Raw genomic sequence first — 22,308 nt, forward strand, 5'->3', positions numbered from 1 at the left:
AATACCACTCTCCACTCAAATTCAGACTTTATACCAATAAGCAAGTAGGCACTACTTCCACACTTTCACTACAGACATGACCTACCTATCGTACCCCCATTTAGGAATGTAATTCGAACAGAAATATCTTCATTAACAGTTTCATTTCTGAGGGTGAAAAAACTAAAGCAGGAAGAAGCTGAGCAAGTTGGAGGACTTGCCTTCTTCTTCTGTGGTGGGTTGCTGGTGTGGTGGGGTGGCGTGCCGCCATCCGGGTAGCTGCCGCCAAAGTGCAGCTCGCCGTAGGGCGACAGCGAGTCAGACCCCGCCTCCGCCAGGATCCCCTGGCCACTCACGGTGCTGTAGAAGGACTCGGCCGGGGAATAGCTGCCCTCTGATTGGCTGATGCGCCTGTCGGTGGGGGCAGCAGGGGCGAGGTTTCCCAGGTTGGCGTTGAGTGGGGAGCAGGTGTAGATGAGGTTGAACTCCGTCCTGAAGCTCTGCTCTCTGGCCTGCAGGGCCGACTCGGAGGGGGTACCCGGTGTCAAGGGGGTGAGCGGCCCCTGTGTGTCGGGAGGAGGCCCCGTTGCCAAGAGGAGAGTGAATTCATCTGACATGGCAGGCACGGGGCTCTCCAGGCCCGAGGACAGGGAGAGGTCTGGAAACTGCAGGGTGCAGCACTGGGCGTCAAAGTCGGGCCGCAGGCACGGCTATAGGTGGAGCAGAGGAGAACAGAGTTACAAGATGAACACTGTGACACAAAACTGCCCTCACCGGCCCGTGTTCCCTGTCCCGGGAGACTAAAGTGAAAGTCATCTAGCCCTGGCTTCAGTGCTCTGACAGCTGCTCTGGGTCTGTGGGGTACCTACCTCTGGAGAGATGGACTCCGGCCTGTGCACAGGAGAGGCCTCTGGAGACGATATGTTCTGGATGGGTAGGAAAGAGGGAGAGAGACACATTAAATACCACTACAAACAGATAGGTAGCACAGTGAAAACAACCATGTATATGCACTGTAGTTCAATGCTGAATTTTCCTGTTAGGGTGGCCCATCGTTTTGTAGGTGTGTGTGTGTATTTCAGTATATCATATTTGTGTCTGTGTGTTCTAGGGGCGTTCTCCGTGTCCCCAGTACCTCAAACTGCAGCGGCGTGTTGCAGCGGCTGGTGGGCAGCGAGGGCAGCGGTGAATAGCCGTTGGACAGCCGGTGCTCCTCGTCGCCGTAACGACCCAGCAGCGCGGGGGCAGCGTAGGAGGCGGGGCTGAGTAAGGGGTGGTCTGAGGGCAACGGGGGCGTGATGGGTGATAGGGGCCGCAGTAGCAGACTGTGTTCTTCTGAGCCGGGAAGTGGTGGAGCCGCCTCCGCCTCTGGGCCGTAAACGGACCGCCGCTTCTTGGGGGGTGCCGCCAGTTCTTTTTAGCGGCGAGCGGAAAGAAAGCAACAGCCTCAGATTATCTGCGGTGACAGGTGCCAGCGTATGCCGATTTGTATTTATTTATTTTATTTAACCAGGTAGGCAAGTTGAGAACAAGTTCTCATTTACAATTGCGACCTGGCCAAGATAAAGCAAAGCAGTTCGACACATACAACAACACACAGTTACACATGGAGTAAAACAAACATACAGTCAATAATACAGTAGAAAAATAAGTCCATATACAGCAAATGAGGTGAGAAAAGGGAGGAAAAGGCAAAAAAAGAGGCCATGGTGGCGAAGTAAATACAATATAGCAAGTAAAACACTGGAATGGTAGATTTGCAATGGAAGAATGTGCAAGGTAGAGATAGAAATAATGGGGTGCAAAGGAGCAAAATAAATAAATAAATAAATACAGTAGGGGAGAGGTAGTTGTTTGGGCTAAATTATAGATGGGCTATGTACAGGTGCAGTAATCTTTGAGCTGCTCTGACAGCTGGTGCTTAAAGCTAGTCAGGGAGATAAGTGTTTCCAGTTTCAGAGATTTTTGTAGTTCGATCCAGTCATTGGCAGCAGAGAACTGGAAGGAGAGGCGGCCAAAGGAAGAATTGGTTTTGGGGGTGACCAGAGAGATATACCTGCTGGAGCACGTGCTACAGGTGGGTGCAGCTACGGTGACCAGCGAGCTAAGGGGGAACTTTACCTAGCAGGGTCTTGTAGATGACCTGGAGCCAGTGGGTTTGGCGACGAGTATGAAGCGAGGGCCAGCCACCAGGAGCATACAGGTCGCAGCGGTGGGTAGTATATGGGGCTTTAGTGACAAAACGGATGGCACCGTGATAGACTGCATCCAATTTATTGAGTAGGGTATTGTAGGCTATTTTGTAAATGACATTGCCGAAGTCGAGGATCGGTAGGATGGTCAGTTTTACAAGGGTATGTGCCAAACATGAGTGAAGGATGCTTTGTTGCGAAATAGGAAGCCATTTCTAGATTTAACTTTGGATTGGAGATGTTTGATGTGAGTCTGGAAGGAGAGTTTACAGTCTAACCAGACAGACAGACTATGTGGACAACTGGAAATACCTAAGTCAGAACCATCCAGAGTAGTGATGCTGGACGGGCGAGCAGGCGCGGGCAGCGATCGGTTGAAGAGCATACATTTAGTTTTACTTGTATTTAAGAGCAATTGGAGGCCACGGAAGGAGAGTTCTTTGGCATTGAAGCTCGTCTGGAGGTTAGTTAACAGTGTCCAAAGAAGGGCCAGAGGTATAGAGAATGGTGTCGTCTGCGTAGAGGTGGATCAGAGACTCACCAGCAGCAAGAGCGACATCATTGATGTATACAGAGAGGAGAGTCGGTCAAAGAATTGAACCCTGCGGCACCCCCATAGAGACTGCCAGAGGTCTGGACAACAGGCCCTCCTATTTGACACACTGAACTCTATCAGAGAAGTAGTCGGTGAACCAGGCGAGGCAGTCATTTGAGAAACCAAGGCTATCGAGGTCTGTCGATGAGGATGTGGTGATTGACAGAGTCGCAAGCCTTGGCCAGATCAATGAATACGGCTGCACAGTATTGTTTCTTATCAATGGCGGTTAAGATATCGTTTAGGACCTTGAGCGTGGCTAAGGTGCAACCATGACCAGCTCTGAAACCAGACTGCATAGCGGCGAAGGTATGGTGGGATTCGAAATGGTTGGTAATCTGTTTGTTGACTTGGCTTTCGAAGACCTTAGAAAGGCAGGGTAGGTTAGATATAGGTCTGTTGCAGTTTGGGTCAAGAGTGTTCCACCCCTTTGAAGAGGGGGATGACCGCAGCTGCTTTCCAATCTTTGGGAATCTCAGACGACACGAGAGGTTGAACAGACGATGATTAAAAGGATCTTCATTTGGTGTTAAGTTAATTTAAAATTAAATGACGTGCATGGTTGACTAATTAGGGCAAAGTAGGTAAAACAATTGGTTATTAATCTATGTTGAATCAACATTTATTTTGAGATCAATTTGAAATAACCCCCAACTGCAAGAACACTACACCAGACGTGGCTTCAAAACTATTAAAAATCCTATCAAATATTGTATCTGTGCTTAATTGAGTTTGGATGTTGCAGTGGAACCAATATAAAAATTCCAAAAGTGCAAACCCAGCCTAAAACGAATTCTCAACATATTTGAAATCAGATCTGTACTAGATTACAAACACTACTAGACTTGTTAGTAGACAGTGAACAGACTAAAAAGCGGTAGATACCTGCTTTAAAAGGGTTGGGGGTGGAGCTGCTGCTGTTACTTTGGTGAGAGGAGGTGGACTCGGTGCCGTCCTCCAGGCCTCCCGAGCACGGCCCACTCTCGCACTGGGCCTGTTGGATCCATCTCTGAACACAGATACAAATAGATATCAGCCTGAGACAATATACTGAAACGCTTTCACATTTATGAAGGGAAGTGAACAAGTGCACACTTTAGGGGAAAGGAGACCAACAGCGTCTCGAGCACCTGCTGCACATTACACTACATTTTCCCCATCTACCCTATTCTCCATTGAACCCATAACTGACTTTATGACAACTCCCACAACGCTGTCTCTCTCCACCGGTACCTTCTTGAAGGAGCCGTAGGCTGCGTCCACGCTGACGGGCCGGCGCCGTCGCTCGGGGTTGAAGGGCGAGCCAAAGCGCACGTAGTGCTTGGGCGCTGTGCAGATGAGCGGCGAGGCCGTCAGGCCCGGCAGCATGTTGAGGGTGGTGGCCAGCACCGTGGGGTCGGTGGTGATGCGCAGCTGCCGCTCCACCGTGGGCACCTCCTGCTGGGCTGCCTTGTCCAGCACCTTGTCGTTCAGCCACTCTGTCACCAGATACTGGAGGGTGGGGGAGACTTTTTAGGGACAAATTGTCAAGTTTGTGTGTGGTATTTTTATTGTGTTGATATTAGCCTATAATTCTGTAATTCAGCAAGGAAAAAGAGGTTCTTAACCTCAAAAGAGTTCTCCTGGTTTAATAAAGAGTCAATTAATAATAATGATTAAATCCCCAAAAAGGTGGTTGGAAGCCAGGCCCATCCCTCTCACCTTCTTGGTCTTGGGCAGGTTGCCCTTGTTCAGAGCACTCAGGCCTTCTCCGTCTAAGACCTGGCCGACTCCCAGTGCCCCGTCCACCAGGCCCAGCTCTGAACCAGGGGCCCCCAGGGGGCTCTCCTGCATCTCAGCAGCCACCCCTTGCTCCAGGGCCGCCTGCTGCTGGGCCAGGGCCTGCCGCTGGCGCCGGGCGCGCTGTGACGAGCTGGAGCGGTAGCGCGAGATACGGCTCTTAGGCCGGGGCTTGGAGGAGCGGGCCGGGGGAGGCTTGGGGGGAGCAAGGGGGGCCGGGAGGGGAGCGGCGGACGTCTGGGTCTTGTCTGCGTCGGCTGCTGAGGATGGTTCCTGGAGACCGAGAGGGAGATTCTGTTTAGGGATAAATTAAATTGGAAAATTGGACACCAAGTTCAAAAACAGAATGTGGCGCTAAGGGGGAGGGAAGTCCGACTCACAGTCGCGCAAGTTGCACGACGGGTGCTTATCCCCACCCCTGCTTGGTGAGGTGTGGGGTTACTCCCTGTGGGGTTCCCTCTGCTCCACTCCTCGCAATCCAGGCCCTCCTGTTTGGGCTCATCTATGCCCCCTGTGGTAGACGTCCTCTTCTACAGAGAGAGAGAGGATGGATTACGAACTGAAGACTAATACTATGATTCCATATTATGACAGTGGGTTGGTCAGTGTGACAGGAAATGATGTCAAAGCTGTGATGTCGGCAGCATACCGGTCTAGTGGAGATGAGGACTCCGTTCTGGTCCAGCTCGCCCTCCTCTCCTTCCTCCTGCTTGAGGCCCTCCTGTAACACACATACACATTGTGAATGATAAATGTGGGACATTTTCACTGCACAGTGGATACACCCCCATGTGTCTTAGTAGGACAGCACCACATTCCATTACAAACTGCTACACCTCAACATTAACTGCCTGTATACACACACCTTTCCACTAAGATTCACACACACCTCAACATCGCTGTTGCCCAGGCTGCCGTTGCCCTGCAGCGTCTCCCGGACCTCACCACTCTCCTCGGGCGGCTGGTTACTGTCGTCCGACATCCCACCCAGTCCTGGGCCGCCGCCTGACCCTTCTATCTCTCTCCGCCGGGCCTTCCGCCGCCGCGTCTCTGCCCCCGTGTGCCCTGTGAGCTGGGAGGGTGGGGGCAGCGAACCCGTGCCGGGGCAGCCTAGGGTCTCGCGCGGGTTCAGGTTATGCTTCTGCACAGGGCAGTTCTGCTGGTTGTTCTTGTGGCAGGCACAGTCCACCTTATAGTTACTGCAATAATGATAAAACATAGGATTTTGATCACACTTTGCTGGACACTTTGGAGTCAAGAGACAGACGAGAGAAACAGTCTGTTGTGTGATTTGTGACAACTGCTGATGTAAAAAGGCCTTTATAGATATAATTGACACTGACCAGCTATTGAAGTCATAGTCAAAGCCGATGGTGACCTCTGCGTCTCTGGGGATCTGCGTGACAGCGTAGACACAGAGGTGGATCATGCCCTCTGCGATCATATGCCGAACCTGGAGAGGAGACAGAGGAGTGTCTTCTATCTAGGAGATATAATCATAACTGTATCCATTTCCCTCTAGAAGGGTGCGTCTCAATAGTCCTGAGTGGCCTTGCTCTCCTAATCTCCTTTCCTTCATCTACACTGATGTCAGAGATCTGGATAGGTGAGGCCTACATCTGCATTGCTTGCTGTTTGAGGTTTTAGGCTGGGATTCTATATAGCACTTTGTGACTTGGCTGATGTAAAAAGTGCTTTATAAATACATTTGATTGACTGACCTAAATTCACCTGAGATGAGTGAATTGAACTAACGATTGGAGATGATGAAAGGAAGAGATGATTGAGATGAACCCAATGCCTTTCTTGAAGAAAACAAACAAACAAAACCACGATGGCTGACCTCTGCGTTGGGCGTGCAGGACCTCCGGATGAAGCGTGCATCATTCCCAAATGTCCGTGCGTCCACGCACATCTCCACCTCGTTGAATTTGGAGTAGAACAGCACAAAGGGGTAGGGCCTAAAAAAAAAAGTCAAAACAATATCAAAATGTGCATTTTTGCATAATATTTTACAGTGCTGATGTTTATCCTGAATACAGCATACATTTCCTCCATAAAACATTTTTAAAGCACTGGTGCAGTTTACAGCGTATTAATATTTTGCTTCATTTCAGAAAATGCATACTTTTTGAAGAAGTGTCCGTTGACCTCAAACTGCTGTTTCAGCATGACCTTGCCCCGGTACTCGATGATCAGGGTGTCTGGCTCTAGATCCCTTGCCGCCCGCAGGACCTTCCTGTGGTTCTGCACACGCGTCACCCGCCCCAGCTGTAACTGCATCTGAGAGCCCAGCACCGTATTGTTGCACGCCAGCTCTGTACGGTTAATTGTGTCCATGGCGTCCGCCGAGGCGTTGACCTGGGCCGGTAAGCTAGTCTCACTCGCCACGCCCTCGGCGGTAACGGCACGGTGCAGCTGGAGCAGCATCTGGACATCGGCGCTGTACTGGTTGGCTGTAGCCTCCTCGTACTGGTCCGTCCACTGGCGGATGCGGCTCTCCCAGCCCTCCGCTGTAGTCTCGTCCACCGCGCTGGCCTCCGTCGTGGAGTTCTGGGGGAGGGTAGGAGAGTGTTTACTTCAGAGCAGTGTCGTTAAAAATAAATATACTTTTCTTTTTTTAAATTTACCTTCATTCTAAGACCTTTTTCAAAAATGACCATTTCAGGTCTACAACGTGTTTGTTTCTACTTGCTTTGGAGCCATACCATGTCAAAATGTTTAGAGACATGTGTTATCATGGGTGGATGTCTGGGTAATGCACTGTGTTCTAGATCACCTGCACCGTGCAATAATAAGGTGATTGGTGTCTGTGTTATGCTCAATGGAACATAGGTCACTCAATAGATTCCTGGTGCAACACAAAGTGGCACTGATGACAACATTTAGTCTCCCCCCCACATACTGTGCCTTGCAAAAGTATTCATCCCCCTTGGCATTTTTCCTATTTTGTTGCATTACAACCTGTAATTTAAATGGGTTTTTATTTGGATTTCTTGTAATTGGGACACACAAAAGTCCAAATTGGTGAAGTGAAATGAAAATAACTTTTAAAAAAATATGGAAAAGTAGTGCGTGCATATGTATTCACCCCCTTTGCTATAAAGCCCCTAAATAAGATCTGGTGCAACCAATTACCTTCAGAAGTCACAGAATTAGTCCACCTGTGTTCAATCGAAGTGTCACATGATCTCAGAATATAAACTCAGCAAAACAAGAAACGTCTCTTTTTCAGGACCCTGTCTTTGAAAGATAATTCGTAAAAATCCAAATAACTTCACAGATCTTCATTGTCAAGGGTTTAAACACTGTTTCTCATGCTTGGTCAATGAACCATAAACAATTAATGAACATGCACCTGTGGAACAGTCGTTAATTGACTTCCGTCTGTAAGCTGTTAGTGTCTTAAGGTCGCAGGTATGAAAAATTAGGACACTAACCTGCTGACCAGACCGGACACGTTGCGTGCGTCGCAAAATAAATGTAGAAATCTATGTTATTCCATTATTGCAGCCACACTGCTCGCGCCACCAACGAGCGTCTGCATTGCCAAGGGCTAAAATAGAACTCCTTTCTATTTCTGATGCAGATCGCGCTGAAAGTCCTGCCTCTCCCATCTCCTCATTGGTTTATAGAAGCAGGTACCCACGTGCCATCTTCATTGGTTATACCCACGTGGATGATTGAAAGTCAAACTGTTTTGCCGGTAGTCATGGTAATACTATGAAAGTTTAGATGCCGATCACAGTAGAAGTTCAAAGATGAAAATGCCTGGAAGGAGGAGAGATGACTAGAAACGATTCGGTTGGCCGTTTTATGTGTGGATTAATTGTCGGAGTAGAGGATCTTGTGCATTTCAGGTAAAATAACAACCTAAGTGTTTATATCCCAGGACAAATTAGCTAGCAACAGCAAGCTAACTAGCTAAATTGCCATGCATGTTTAATGCTTTTCGACCTGTCCCCAAATGAATGTCATTGGTTCAGAGTTTGTTTTGATATTTTAACCTGCGTGTCGTGATCACGTTTGGTGTGGGGGGACAAAATAAATGTATGCACGATGGTGCACGATAGCGCTCTCGCGCAGCCAGTTTGGGTTCCGTGTAAAGAGGCCTTTCTACTGACTCTGGAAAAATACCCAAAAGAAAGATGCCCAGGGTCCCTGCTCATCTGCGTGAATGTGCCCAAGGCATGCTACAAGGAGGCATGAGGACTGCAGATGTGGCCAGGGCAATAAATTGCAATGTTCCTTACTGTGAGACGCCTAAGACAGCGCTACAGGGAGACAGGATGGACAGCTGATTGTCCTCACAGCGACAGACCACGTGTAACAACACCTGCACAGGATTGGTACATCTGAACATCACACCTGCGGTACAGGTACAGGATGGCAACAACTGCCCGAGTAACACCAGGAACGAACAGTCCCTCCATCAGTGCTCAAACCGTCCGCAATAGGCTGAGAGAGGCTGGACTAAGGGCTTGTAGGCCTGTTGTAAGGCAGGTCCTCACCAGACATCACCGGCAACAACGTCGCCTATGGGCACAATCCCACCGTCGCTGGACCAGACAGGACTGGCAAAAAGTGCTCTTCACTGACGGTGTGCGGTTTTGTCTCACCAGGGGTGATGGTCGGATTGGCGTTTATCGTCGAAGGAATGCATGTTACACCCGAGGCCTGTACTCCGAAGCGGGATCGATTTGGAGGTGGAGGGTCCGTCATGGTCTGAGGCGGTGTGTCACAGCATCATCGGACTGAGCTTGTTGTCATTGCAGGCAATCTTAACGCTGTGCGTTACAGGGAAGACATCCTCCTCCCTCATGTGGTACCCTTGCTGCAGGCTCATCTTGACATGACATGACCCTCCAACATGACAATGCCAAATCAAATCAAATTTTATTTGTCACATACACATGGTTAGCAGATGTTAATGCGAGTGTAGTGAAATGCTTGTGCTTCTAGTTCCGACAATGCAGTAATAACCAATGAGTAATCTAGCTAACAATTCCAAAACTACTACCTTATACACACACAAGTGTAAAGGGATAAAGAATATGTGCATAAAGATATATGAATGAGTGATGGTACAGAGCGGCATAGGCAAGATGCAGTAGATGGTATCGAGTACAGTATATACATATGAGATGAGTATGTAAACAAAGTGGCATAGTTCAAAGTGGCTAGTGATACATGTATTACATAAAGATGCAGTAGATGATATAGAGTACAGTATATACGTATACATATGAGATAAATAATGTAGGGTATGTAAACATTATATTAAGTAGCATCGTTTAAAGTGGCTAGTGATATATTTTACATCAATTCCCATCAATTCCCATTATTAAAGTGGCTGGAGTTGAGTCAGTGTGTTGGCAGCAGCCACTCAATGTTAGTGGTGGCTGTTTAACAGTCTGATGGCCTTGAGATAGAAGCTGTTTTTCAGTCTCTCAGTCCCAGCTTTGATGCACCTGTACTGACCTCGCCTTCTGGATGATAGCGGGGTGAACAGGCAGTGGCTCGGTGGTTGTTGTCCTTGATGATCTTTATGGCCTTCCTGTGACATCGGGTGGTGTAGGTGTCCTGGAGGGCAGGTAGTTTGCCCCCGGTGATGCGTTGTGCAGACCTCACTACCCTCTGGAGAGCCTTACGGTTGTGGGCGGAGCAGTTGCCGTACCAGGCGGTGATACAGCCCGACAGGATGCTCTCGATTGTGCATCTGTAGAAGTTTGTGAGTGCTTTTGGTGACAAGCCAAATTTCTTCAGCCTCCTGAGGTTGAAGAGGCGCTGCTGCCCCTTCTTCACGATGCTGTCTGTGTGGGTGGACCAATTCAGTTTGTCTGTGATGTGTACGCCGAGGAACTTAAAACTTACTACCCTCTCCACTACTGTTCCATCGATGTGGATAGGGGGGTGTTCCCTCTGCTGTTTCCTGAAGTCCACAATCATCTCCTTAGTTTTGTTGACGTTGAGTGTGAGGTTATTTTCCTGACACCACACTCCGAGGGCCCTCACCTCCCTCACTTGATGACGAGTTTGGAGGGTACTATGGTGTTAAATGCCGAGCTGTAGTCGATGAACAGCATTCTCACATAGGTATTCCTCTTGTCCAGATGGGTTAGGGCAGTGTGCAGTGTGGTTGAGATTGCATCGTCTGTGGACCTATTCTGGCGGTAAGCAAATTGGAGTGGGTCTAGGGTGGAGGTGATATGGTGAGTGCTACGGGGTGGTAGTCGTTTAGCTCAGTTACCTTAGCTTTCTTGGGAACAGGAACAATGGTGGCCCTCTGTTCCTGTTCCCAAGAAAGCTAAGGTAACTGAGCTAAACGACTAAAGTGGTAGGCATGTTGTGTAAATCAAATTATACAAATCCCCCCAAATATATTTTAATTCCAGGTTAATTAAAAGGCAACAAAATAGGAAAAATGCCAAGTGGGGTGAATACTTTCACAAGGCTGTGAAGTTCAAATGTGTAGTGGTATACATTGGTATATAACTAAACAGAAGATCCTCAGGAGTGAACGAATCTTACCTTCATCCTCATGGACTTTCTAGAACCCTCTCTGAAGGCCTGTAAAGACAGACACTTGTTTACTCAACGTTTTGGCCACATTTCAGAGTCCACTTACAACTTTAAAACAAAGTTTCAGACAGTCTGTATTCAACGTTTAGACATTTCGGAGTTTAATCTAAAATAATGTACCAAAAATAACTATTTCTGCCACTAGAAAAAGACTGCAACTCCTCTCTTGGCCTCTAGAGGTCGAAAATAGGCATACTCAGCTGAGGTGTGCCAAGTAGTTATTTTCCTGATACGATTTTTACTCAGTTATCTTAAAAAAATTAATTAAAAAAACATCATTTTGACAACATCTGTTTTGGGCATATTAAAACACCGTTTTTTTCCAGTCACTAGTATCATCTGATCTGATCAAACTATCAATTACATATACGAGTACGATCAGATCAACCTTCTAAGCAAGTTAAACAGGAAACTTCGCGATCTTGGTCCTCTTACTAGCTGCGAGTTGTGCATTTGCACACTCAGACCCTTTTCAAACTTTGCTCGTGTGGCATTTTGTCAACACTTGCCGCTGCTACCACTACATTTGGCGCAAGTGGCAGCTGGCACCTTCCACTAGCACTACATTTAGCCCACGTGGCGGCTGACACCTTCCACTAGCACTACATTTAGCCCACGTGGCGGCTGACACCTTCCACTAGCACTACATTTAGCCCACGTGGCGGCTGACACCTTCCACTAGCACTACATTTAGCCCACGTGGCGGCTGACACCTTCCACTAGCACTACATTTAGCCCACGTGGCGGCTGACACCTTCCACTAGCACTACATTTAGCCCACGTGGCGGCTGACACCTTCCACTAGCACTACATTTAGCCCACGTGGCGGCTGACACCTTCCACTAGCACTACATTTAGCCCACGTGGCGGCTGACACCTTCCACTAGCACTACATTTAGCCCACGTGGCGGCTGACACCTTCCACTAGCACTACATTTAGCCCACGTGGCGGCTGACACCTTCCACTAGCACTACATTTAGCCCACGTGGCGGCTGACACCTTCCACTAGCACTACATTTAGCCCACGTGGCGGCTGACACCTTCCACTAGCACTACATTTAGCCCACGTGGCGGCTGACACCTTCCACTAGCACTACATTTAGCCCACGTGGCGGCTGACACCTTCCACTAGCACTACATTTAGCCCACGTGGCGGCTGACACCTTCCACTAGCACTACATTTAGCCCACGTGGCGGCTGACACCTTCCACTAGCACTACATTTAGCCCACGTGGCGGCTGACACCTTCCACTAGCACTACATTTAGCCCACGTGGCGGCTGACACCTTCCACTAGCACTACATTTAGCCCACGTGGCGGCTGACACCTTCCACTAGCACTACATTTAGCCCACGTGGCGGCTGACACCTTCCACTAGCACTACATTTAGCCCACGTGGCGGCTGACACCTTCCACTAGCACTACATTTAGCACGTCACTTTTGCCTGGCATGCCTCGCATTTAGCACACAGGTAGGACTCTTTGCGGTGTTAATTGGGCCCTCGCTTCCTTGTACCAACCTTGATTTTCTTGCCCTTGGGCACTCCGCGGGCCTTCTCCATGCTCTTCTTCCTCTTCTTGGACTTGTTCCGCTTGACGCGGTTGACAGTGAGCGTGATGCTGGTGGGCGTGTGCTGTGTGGCCGTGTAGGACACTGTGGCGGGCGACACCTCCTCGTCGCCGCTCTCCGTGGCACTGCTCTCGCCCACTAGAAACAAGAAGAGAGACTTGAGCATGCACAGGTACCTGGGCCCGTCAACAGTGAACACTTAGGTTTCTTGGACTAATATTAAGCCTAGTCCAGTACTAAAAAGCTACTTCAATAGAGATTCTCCTTTGATCTTCTTAGTCCAGGCCTATGCTCAATCTGTGTCCAGGAAAACTGGCCCATGGCGTTTACGTGAGGTTGAGACCAAGTGGCAAATTATAAGTACAGTTGAAGTTTACATACACCTTAGCGAAATACATTTAAACTCCATTTCACAATTCCTGACATTACATCCTGGTAAAAATTCCCTGTCTTAGGTCAGTTAGGATCACCAATTTATTTTAAGAATGTGAAATGTCAGAATAATAGTACAGAGAATGATTGATTTATTGCAACTTTTATTTCTTTCATCACATTCCCAGTGGGTCAGAAGTTTACATACACTCAAGTAGTATTTGGTAGCATTGCCTTTAAATTGTTTAAATTGGGTCAAACGTTTCAGGTAGCCTTCCACCAGCTTCCCACAATAAGTTGGGTGAGTTTTGGCCTATTCCTCCTGACAGAGCTGGTCTAACGGAGTCAGGTTTGTAGGCCTCCTTGCTCACACACGCTTTTTCAGTTCTGCCCACAAATGTTCTATAGGATTGAGGTCAGGGCTATGTGATGGCCACTCCAACACCTTGACTAATGTCTTGAGATGTTGCTTCAATATATCCACATAATTTCCCTGCCTCATGATGGCATCTATTTTGTGAAGTGCACCAGTCCCTCCTGCAGCAAAGCACCCCCACAACATGATGTTGACACCCCCGTGCTTCACGTTGGGATGATGTTCTTCGGTATGCAAGCCTCCCCCTTTTTCCTCCAAATATAACAATGGTCATTACGGCCAAACACGTTATATTTTCTTTCATCAGACCAAAAGACATTCCTCCAAAAAGTACGATCTTTGTCCTCATGTGCAGTTGCAAACCGTAGTCTGGCTTTTTTATGGCGGTTGTGGAGCAGTGGCTTCTTCCTTGATGAGCGGCCTTTCAGGTTATGTCGATAGAGGACTTGTTTTACTGTGGATATAGAAACTTTTGTTCCCGTTTCCTCCAGCATCTTCACGAGGTCCTTTGCTGCTGTTCTGGGATTGATTTGCACTTTTCACAACAAAGCACAATCATCTCTAGGAGACAGAACGCGTCTCCTTCTTGAGCGGTATGACGGCTGAGTGGTTTCATGGTGTTTATACTTGTTCATCTGTACAAACAATATTACGCGTGGTACCTTCAGGCGTTTGGAAATTGCTCCCACGGATGAACCAGACTTGTGGAGATCTACATTTTTGTTTCTGAGGTCTTGGCTGATTTCTTTTGATTTTCCCATGATGTCAAGCAAAGAGGCACTGAGTATGAAGGTAGGCCTTGAAATACATCCACAGGTACACCTCCAATTGACTCAAATTATGTTAATTAGCCTATCAGAAGCTTCTAAAGCCATTAAATCAGTTTCTGGAATTTTCCAAGCTGTTTAAAAGGGACAGTCAACTAACAGGCTGATTACACCACCCGCGTTGCGTGTGCGAGCGTTGTAAAAGAAGTATGTTATTCAATTATTGCACCCACACTGCTCGTGCGCGCCACTGCTCGTGCGAGCGTCTGCTTTAACAAGGGCTAAAATAGAAATCAGTTCTATTTCTGACACAGATCGCGCTGAAAGCCCTGCCTCTCCCATCTCCTCATTGGTTGATAGAAGCAGGTACCCACGTGCCATCTCCTCATTGGTTATACCCACGTGGTATAGACGAACGAAGTCAGTGGTGGTAATGCACCTAATTTATGAAAGTTGCCAATCGCAATATAAAGTCAAGAGAAGAAAAGGCCTGGAAGGAAGAGAGATGACTAGAAACGATTCGGTTGACCGTTTTATGTGTGGATTAATTGGTGGAGTAGAGGACCTTGTGCATTTCAGGTAAAATAACTTAATGTTTATATCCCAGGACAAATTAGCTAGCAACAGAAAGCTAGCTAAATAGGACAAATTGCCATAAATGTTTAATGCTTTTCGACCTGTCCCCAAATTAATATAATTTGTTCAGAGTTTGTTTTGATATTTTAACCTGCGTGTTGTGATCACGTTTGGTGTGGGGGGACAAAATAAATGTATGCACGATGGCGCATGCCAGTTTGGGTTCCGTATTAGCGTATGTAAACTTCTCATTCACTGGAATTGTGATACAGAGAATTATAAGTGAAATAATCTGTCTGTAAAAAATTACTTGTGTCATGTACAAAGTAGATGTCCTAACCGACTTGCCAAAATTATAGTTTGTGAACAAGAAATTTGTGGAGTGGTTGAAAAACAAGTTTTAATATGTAAACTTCCGACTTCAACTGTACGTACTGCCAAAGCATTAATGTTGTGGCTGTATGCGTGTTCCATACTTGGAAGACGGACATTAAGATGCATGTTATGCAGTCTGTGTCAAGTACCCTTCACAATACCTGATACATTTTCTGGTTTCCTGCGTTGGCCATACAGTCCTTTCCTTCTGTCCAGCCCCCTGAAATCACAAAACAATATTATAACCAGGAAATTGCAGATCTGCTATATCAATATATGACTTATACTATGTCTGTGTGTTCATGTAAGACAAATAGAAGAGGCGACGCACACAAATATAGCTAACGTATAAAATCATCCGGCACTTCTACACATCAACAGAGTGTATTCAGGAACATGTTATCTCACCTGCAGCTCTCGCACTTGATGAGGAAGCCATCCTGCGTCAGGCTGCAGTGGCACCAGCTGGCCACAGCCCCGTCTTCCTCCGACGAGCTTTCGCTGTCGGCAGAGTTCTCCTCCTGGCCGCCATTGGTGGCGTTGTCATGGTAGCGGGAGGCGGGGTTGAGCTCCATGCGGGGAATGATGGTTTGGGAGAGCGGGGAGGCGGGTGGGGTGGGGGGAGGGGGCGCGCCATAGTTGTGATCCTGACAACACACAACGGAAGACTGTTGCATCTTCAAACAACAGGTGTTCAGGCACAAAAAAAGGAGGAAGAGGAAACGGAAAATGGAAGACGAATGAAAATGAGGACAAACCAAATGGTACATGACAATACAACCTGTTAGCTGAAAACGCAAGGCGGCGCTGTGTGAACGTGTCAAGCAGCATTACAGAGTTCCAACATTGCGCTGACTTGAATTTGTTTGTTTTGTCTAGGATATGTGAGACTGCCGTGTAGTAAGGGATAATCCTTCTCCTCTGACCTAAGATTCCACATGCAGCCGTACTTGGCTTTACGTGCTCTCACACTGACTAATTCATTTAGTTTTCTGCAAAAAGTCATCTTCCAAAAAGGTACTTGACCGAAATATTGATAACTAAGTATATAACAAAGACTGGCTTATAATTAGAGTGAAGGTTGATATTTAAGTATAGAACAGGGACTATAATTAGAGTGAAGGTAGATATCTAAGTATAGAACAGAGACTATAATTAGAGTGAAGGTAGATATAAGTATAGAACAGAGACTAATAGTGATAGAGGAGGAGAGCCGTGTACTCACAGTATATGGCAGTCCTCGATACCCATGACTGTGTGCACTCCCACAGTTGTGGTTGGGGTAGTTTTTCTCGTTCACGGCAGGACTTGCTTCCACTGACTCAGGGCTGAGAGAGAGAGAGCGAGAGAGAGAGAGAGCGAGAGCAGGAGAAAGGTAGAAGTTAAAGATAGAAAGACAACCAGATAATGGGACAAGTTAGAAGAAACATTTTTATCTAGAAAGACTAAATGTTTAGTCTAACTATGGTGAAAGCCATTTCTTCAACCACTTATACAGCAGCTAAGCTTGTAAACAACCAGCAGGTGAAATCTCCCAGGCCTGTTCTGTACACTAGATGGCACCACAGCCCAAAACATCCCCCAAGAGCCAAGGAAAGCCTGGGAGAATGATGACCATTCAGGAAATGGAATGTCGGACGCCATGATTCCTGGCGTGTTATGCACCTCCCCCGTTGCCCTTTAGCAGAGGTCTCGGTGGGAGAGGAGAACAACCTTGTCTTTCACCTAACAACTACAGTCCTGGTGCACGAAGCGCTGCCGAATTATCATCTCAAATGTCATAACGCTCCATCTCAAACAAGAAAATATTACATCCCAGCAGGAGATTTGTTTTGTAAATGTCTTGTCTGCTTTCTGTTTATGATTGTTTCCATGTGAAGTGAAATCCCCCCCGAGTCAGGTTGGGGGGAGAAGGAGGAGAAGTCATGTATGGAGAGGGGGAAGGAGGCCTGATCCAGCTACATTCCATAGTCTCACCTACAGCAGTGCTGGGTTCAGGTCCATTTCATCTGTCTCACCTACAGCAGTGCTGGGTTCAGGTCCATTTCATCGGTCTCACCTACAGTGTAGCAGCAGTGCTGGGTTCAGGTCCGTTTCATCTGTCCCACCTACAGTGTAGCAACAGCGCTGGGTTCAGGTCCATTTCCCTGTGGTTTCTGGGGACATTTCTTTACAGTGTTCTGCAGAACGGTGGACTGTTGGGCTCCTATTTCAATACTTGTCTGATTTAGCCTTGGCATCATCACTATTCAGTTACAGTATGTGATGTATGTGGTGGTTGAGTGCATCAGTGCAAGGTTTTTCCACCTTGTTTATTTTTTACAATGCAAGAGAAAGGCTTTCACCATAGTTGACAAGTCTATTTCTAGAAGGTGAAGAAGGATGCGTGCATTCTCACCCCCACACCTCCTCGGTACTCACTCCCTCACCCCGCCCTCCACCCCTCCCTCGCGGTACTCACTCTGATCCAGCAGCCATATCTGAGTAGGACGTTTCTGGTGTGGTGACTCCCAGCGCGATTACTATGCTCATGACGTCCTGCACAGCGATGAGGAGGGGAACGAGGGGAGGGAGGAGGAGGGGGGGGGGGGGCGGGAGAGGGATCACGGGGTCCGAACTGCAGCGACAGACCACTCTAGGGGTGGGGTGCCGCAAAGCCGCAGCCGACGGCTCACGGACATGGGGAGACCTGAGAGAAAGAGGGAGGTAAATAGTGAGACAATTACCTACACACAGGCATAGGGTTGGCACAATTACCTACACACAGACATAGGGTTGGCACAATTACCTACACACAGACATAGGGTTGGCACAATTACCTACACACAGACATAGGGTTGGCACAATTACCTACACACAGACATAGGGTTGGCACAATTACCTACACACAGACATAGGGTTGGCACTATTACCTACACACAGACATAGGGTTGGCACTATTACCTACACACAGACATAGGGTTGGCACTATTACCTACACACAGACATAGGGTTGGCACTATTACCTACACACAGACATAGGGTTGGCACTATTACCTACACACAGACATAGGGTTGGCACTATTACCTACACACAGACATAGGGTTGGCACTATTACCTACACACAGACATAGGGTTGGCACTATTACCTACACACAGACACAGGGTTGGCACAATTATCTACACACAGACATAGGGTTGGCACAATTACCGTATAACAGACAGTTATGGATAAAGGCCGTCATGAATATAAACTAAACGTAAACATTAAAGAATATATATGTTTTATTCTAATAAATGTGTGGAGTGAACAGGTGACTGAAGATGGGACGCCCAGCATTTATAGGCATTTGTGCAGTTGAGTCTGTTTCTGCTCTAACATGGACTAGACTCTCCAACTTAACGAAACCGTTGCTCCTTGCTGAAACAAGCGAGGTGTTTAAGCAAACAAGTTTTCAGTTGTCGAGGCTGGGTTTTAGGCTGGGTTTCTGTACAGCACTTTGAGATATCAGCTGATGTACGAAGGGCTATATAAATAAATGAGATTTGATTTCGAGGCAACGCCCCCCTCCCTGCAGCAGCAGCACATGCAGTCAGGAGCCGAGTAGAGTGTCTTTTAGTCCAAAATTCCATGACCGTCACAGCCCTAAAATACAGACACCAAAAACACAGACACCAGACCCACACACAAAAGTAACAAGTGAACAGTCAGCAAACACAGTTCTGAGGGAGTTTGGTAAAGCCCCAGCAGGATCCAGGCAAAACCTCCATGGTCAAAACACCATTATAGATACAAGCTGGCAATAAAGCTGCGTACCCCGCTGATGACACACCACTGGACCATTTGGATTCTCAATGAACTATCGTGAGTCATCCCAACTCAGAGGTCATACTAAATCCTTGTGAGTCCTCGACAAAACAAGCCTAAAAAGGACTACAGAGGTAGAAGCAGCATTACTCTGCCTCAACTAAACAAAGAACCCTCTCAACAAAAACAACGCTGGCAAACTGCTGGTCATGTTCTGTAAGTGTGTGTGAACAATGAACATGACTTTCAGGACCATGAGTTGGCACTTATAGGCCTTCATCTTAGGCAAGTTGGATAAGAATAGTAACAGCAATGACACGGTCAAAACTAACATCTGATACTTCAACAGCTTCATAACAAAAGAGTGTTCAAAACTCAAATTAGATGAGGAACCAGTGTTCATTACAAGAAGCTCTCTTTGGCATGTGTTCCCGTACACACTCGCATGCAGCACAGGCACAATCACACACACGGGAAATGTCAAAGAGCCACCTATAATACTTCACATAGAACAAACAGTATGCTGAGTCATGCAGGCTGCTCCACCTAGATTGGCTTTGTTACAACAGCAATGACTGCCAGGAGTGGAGTCGGTCTGCATGGCACACTATTCCCTATATAGTGCACTACTGTTGACCAGGGCTCGATGGGTTACTGACCGTAAGCTGTGGATAAGAGGGTTTGCTAAATGACCAACATGTCAAAGTGACGCCCAGGCCAGTGGTGCTATATATCCCGTGGTGCTATATATCCCGTGGTGCTATATATCCCGTGGTGCTATATATATATATAGTGGTGCTATATATATATAGTGGTGCTATATATCCCGTGGTGCTATATATCCCGTGGTGCTATATATATATAGTGGTGCTATATATCCCGTGGTGCTATATATCCCGTGGTGCTATATATCCCGTGGTGCTATATATATATATAGTGGTGCTATATATATATATAGTGGTGCTATATATCCCGTGGTGCTATATATATATAGTGGTGCTATATATCCCGTGGTGCTATATATCCCGTGGTGCTATATATATATAGTGGTGCTATATATCCCGTGGTGCTTTATATCCCGTGGTGCTATATATATATAGTGGTGCTATATATCCCGTGGTGCTATATATCCCGTGGTGCTATATTTCTAGTGGTGCTACATATCCCGTGGGGCTATATATCCCGTGGGGCTATATATATATAGTGGTGCTACATATCCCGTGGTGCTACATATCCCGTGGTGCTACATATCCCGTGGTGCTACATATCCCGTGGTGCTACATATCCCGTGGTGCTATATATAGTGGTGCTATATATCCCGTGGTGCTATATATCCCTATATATCCCGTGGTGCTACATATCCTGTGGTGCTATATTTCTAGTGGTGCTACATATCCCGTGGTGCTATATATCCCTATATATCCCGTGGTGCTATATATCCAGTGATGCTATATATCCAGTGGTACTATATATCCTGTGGTACTATATATCCAGTGTGGAGAAAAACAACAGACAGATCCCCCAATCACCACCTCCACCACCCCTACAGTGGGAGCTCTAACTGGGCCTCTCGCCTCCTCACCGCGTGCAGTACCAAGGAGAACCAGCGGGGGCAGTGTTTGCCCAGACACATCACAAGGGTGAGTCATCCAGCCGGCTGTCATATGATCCATACACCACGACAACAACTCTTGAACACTGAGCAACACTCCTCTGACTCTCTCGCGGCTCTGTCTCATCCGCCCAGCCACCTCGCAGGCAGGCAGCAGACTGAGGCTGCAGAAAGAAGAACCAGCCCTGGGAGCGTGTGAACCCAGCAGCAGGGAGCGGGAGAGGATCTGGCATAGAGCAAGGTCATCTTAAAATCACTGACTCTCACAGTCATGAAATTACGTGAACGTACTAAAATGTACACGAGGGCGCGCGCAGGTACATACACTGTCGCACACACGAGGAAGTGGTTTTAACACGTAACACTGGCGATAATGCAGCTAATATTGGTTTGCACAATGAAGACGACACTACACGCAGACTTTATGACCCATCCTTGTATAAAGCGCATTGTTCTACTGGGGTGAGTCCAGTAATTGGTAGCCTGGTCAAAGTACTGAGATGCATGGCATTTCTGAACTGGTCCCTTAGCTACGCTAACGCTAGCTTGCATGCATTCCCAGTGGCTAGTTACCAGCATCTAGGCAACAACAATGGATTACCTAATAGCCTAGCTCCCTCCACTAACGTCAAGGTCAGTTAACTCTGGGTAGTTTCTAGCCGAACAGTGACGACTGCGGAAAAATATGCACTCTTTCTCAAAGTGGTTGTTGCCCAGAAAACATTAATCCAAATACAATAGTGGAAAGGTGTGGCCCTAGATGTGTGCGTTGCTCTGCTACAAACAGATTCAAACCTTGTGTTTGGTTTGATAAGAACAATATACAAAGTGTTTACGGTACAGAACATTCCAATTTTACACTTCTGAGTTGAAATCCCCTTTAAATCTGAGGGACTTTTACTTTTCTTTTCAATAAAAGGCTTTATCTTGTGCAAATACAGTAGGCTGCAGTAAGAAACACCGACCCGTGTTTTGCTTGGATGGGGATTGTCTATCTAGCATGTACAATCGTACAATTGTACTTTAGGGAAAAGTTATGTAATGTCATACAAAGTGTTAAGAGTAACTGACTTTAAGAAGAAAAAGGAAATCCCATAGCATATGGCCAGAGTGCCATAGAGAAAATAAGAGCTTATTTGAAACAACTTGACTGTTAGTAGTGAGAAAGATGTACAAGAGATACATTTTTGGGACAGAAATAGCTGGTTCCCTGCGAGGCCTCAAAGGGAGTTCACCTTTGGGCCTCGTTCCAAAACAACAATGAACCGAGAGGTATATTCCAGAAGGGCCTCTCTTACCTCTCCCCCTTCCTCCCTCCCTTGTTTGCTCCCCCCAGCCTTGAATAGCAGGCTCAAATTACCAGCGGGCTCAAATTCTTTTCACTTCACTAGAACAGAGGCCATTTTGAAGAAGTCCGTGAGGGTGATAAAATGAACAGCACAGAGGAATCCTTTACCTCCCTCCATCCCACTTCCTCCTGTTTCTCTCTTCCCGGCCTGTCCTTCACTCCCCTCCCTCTTTCACTCTCCAGACACAGTTGAGCTCTGCTAGAAGTGCTTGTACCATCTGGTAATAAATCATTTTGATTCCTTTTAATATTTAAATGATTTAGGTGCTCACGTGTCCCTGGTGGGATATAGTGTACGTAAGCAGTCACAAGAAGGTAGAGGAAACAGGATGTTTACAGACAAACACACACACAAACAGCTGAACACCTAGAAACAGCCTAGCAGGCAGAGTAAGC

General features: G+C 47.2%; 1 protein-coding gene across 1 annotated transcript in view; it reads right to left on the bottom strand.

Moving 5' to 3' along the window:
• LOC115143765 (histone-lysine N-methyltransferase SETD5-like) overlaps positions 1–22,308 on the bottom strand; it is a 38,570-nt gene that overhangs the window by 6,259 nt on the left and 10,003 nt on the right. Inside the window, 18 exon segments of the mRNA XM_065003948.1 lie at positions 201–689; positions 849–905; positions 1,115–1,392; positions 3,652–3,775; positions 4,000–4,257; positions 4,468–4,818; positions 4,926–5,075; positions 5,195–5,266; positions 5,435–5,744; positions 5,889–5,998; positions 6,389–6,506; positions 6,674–7,098; positions 11,077–11,115; positions 12,649–12,836; positions 15,326–15,384; positions 15,573–15,841; positions 16,390–16,492; positions 17,626–17,853. Coding sequence (XP_064860020.1) covers positions 201–689; positions 849–905; positions 1,115–1,392; positions 3,652–3,775; positions 4,000–4,257; positions 4,468–4,818; positions 4,926–5,075; positions 5,195–5,266; positions 5,435–5,744; positions 5,889–5,998; positions 6,389–6,506; positions 6,674–7,098; positions 11,077–11,115; positions 12,649–12,836; positions 15,326–15,384; positions 15,573–15,841; positions 16,390–16,492; positions 17,626–17,696 — 3,471 coding nt within the window. The 5' untranslated portion in view covers positions 17,697–17,853.

The sequence above is a fragment of the Oncorhynchus nerka genome, linkage group LG2, assembly GCF_034236695.1.
Source record: "Oncorhynchus nerka isolate Pitt River linkage group LG2, Oner_Uvic_2.0, whole genome shotgun sequence".
Taxonomy (NCBI): domain Eukaryota; kingdom Metazoa; phylum Chordata; class Actinopteri; order Salmoniformes; family Salmonidae; genus Oncorhynchus; species Oncorhynchus nerka.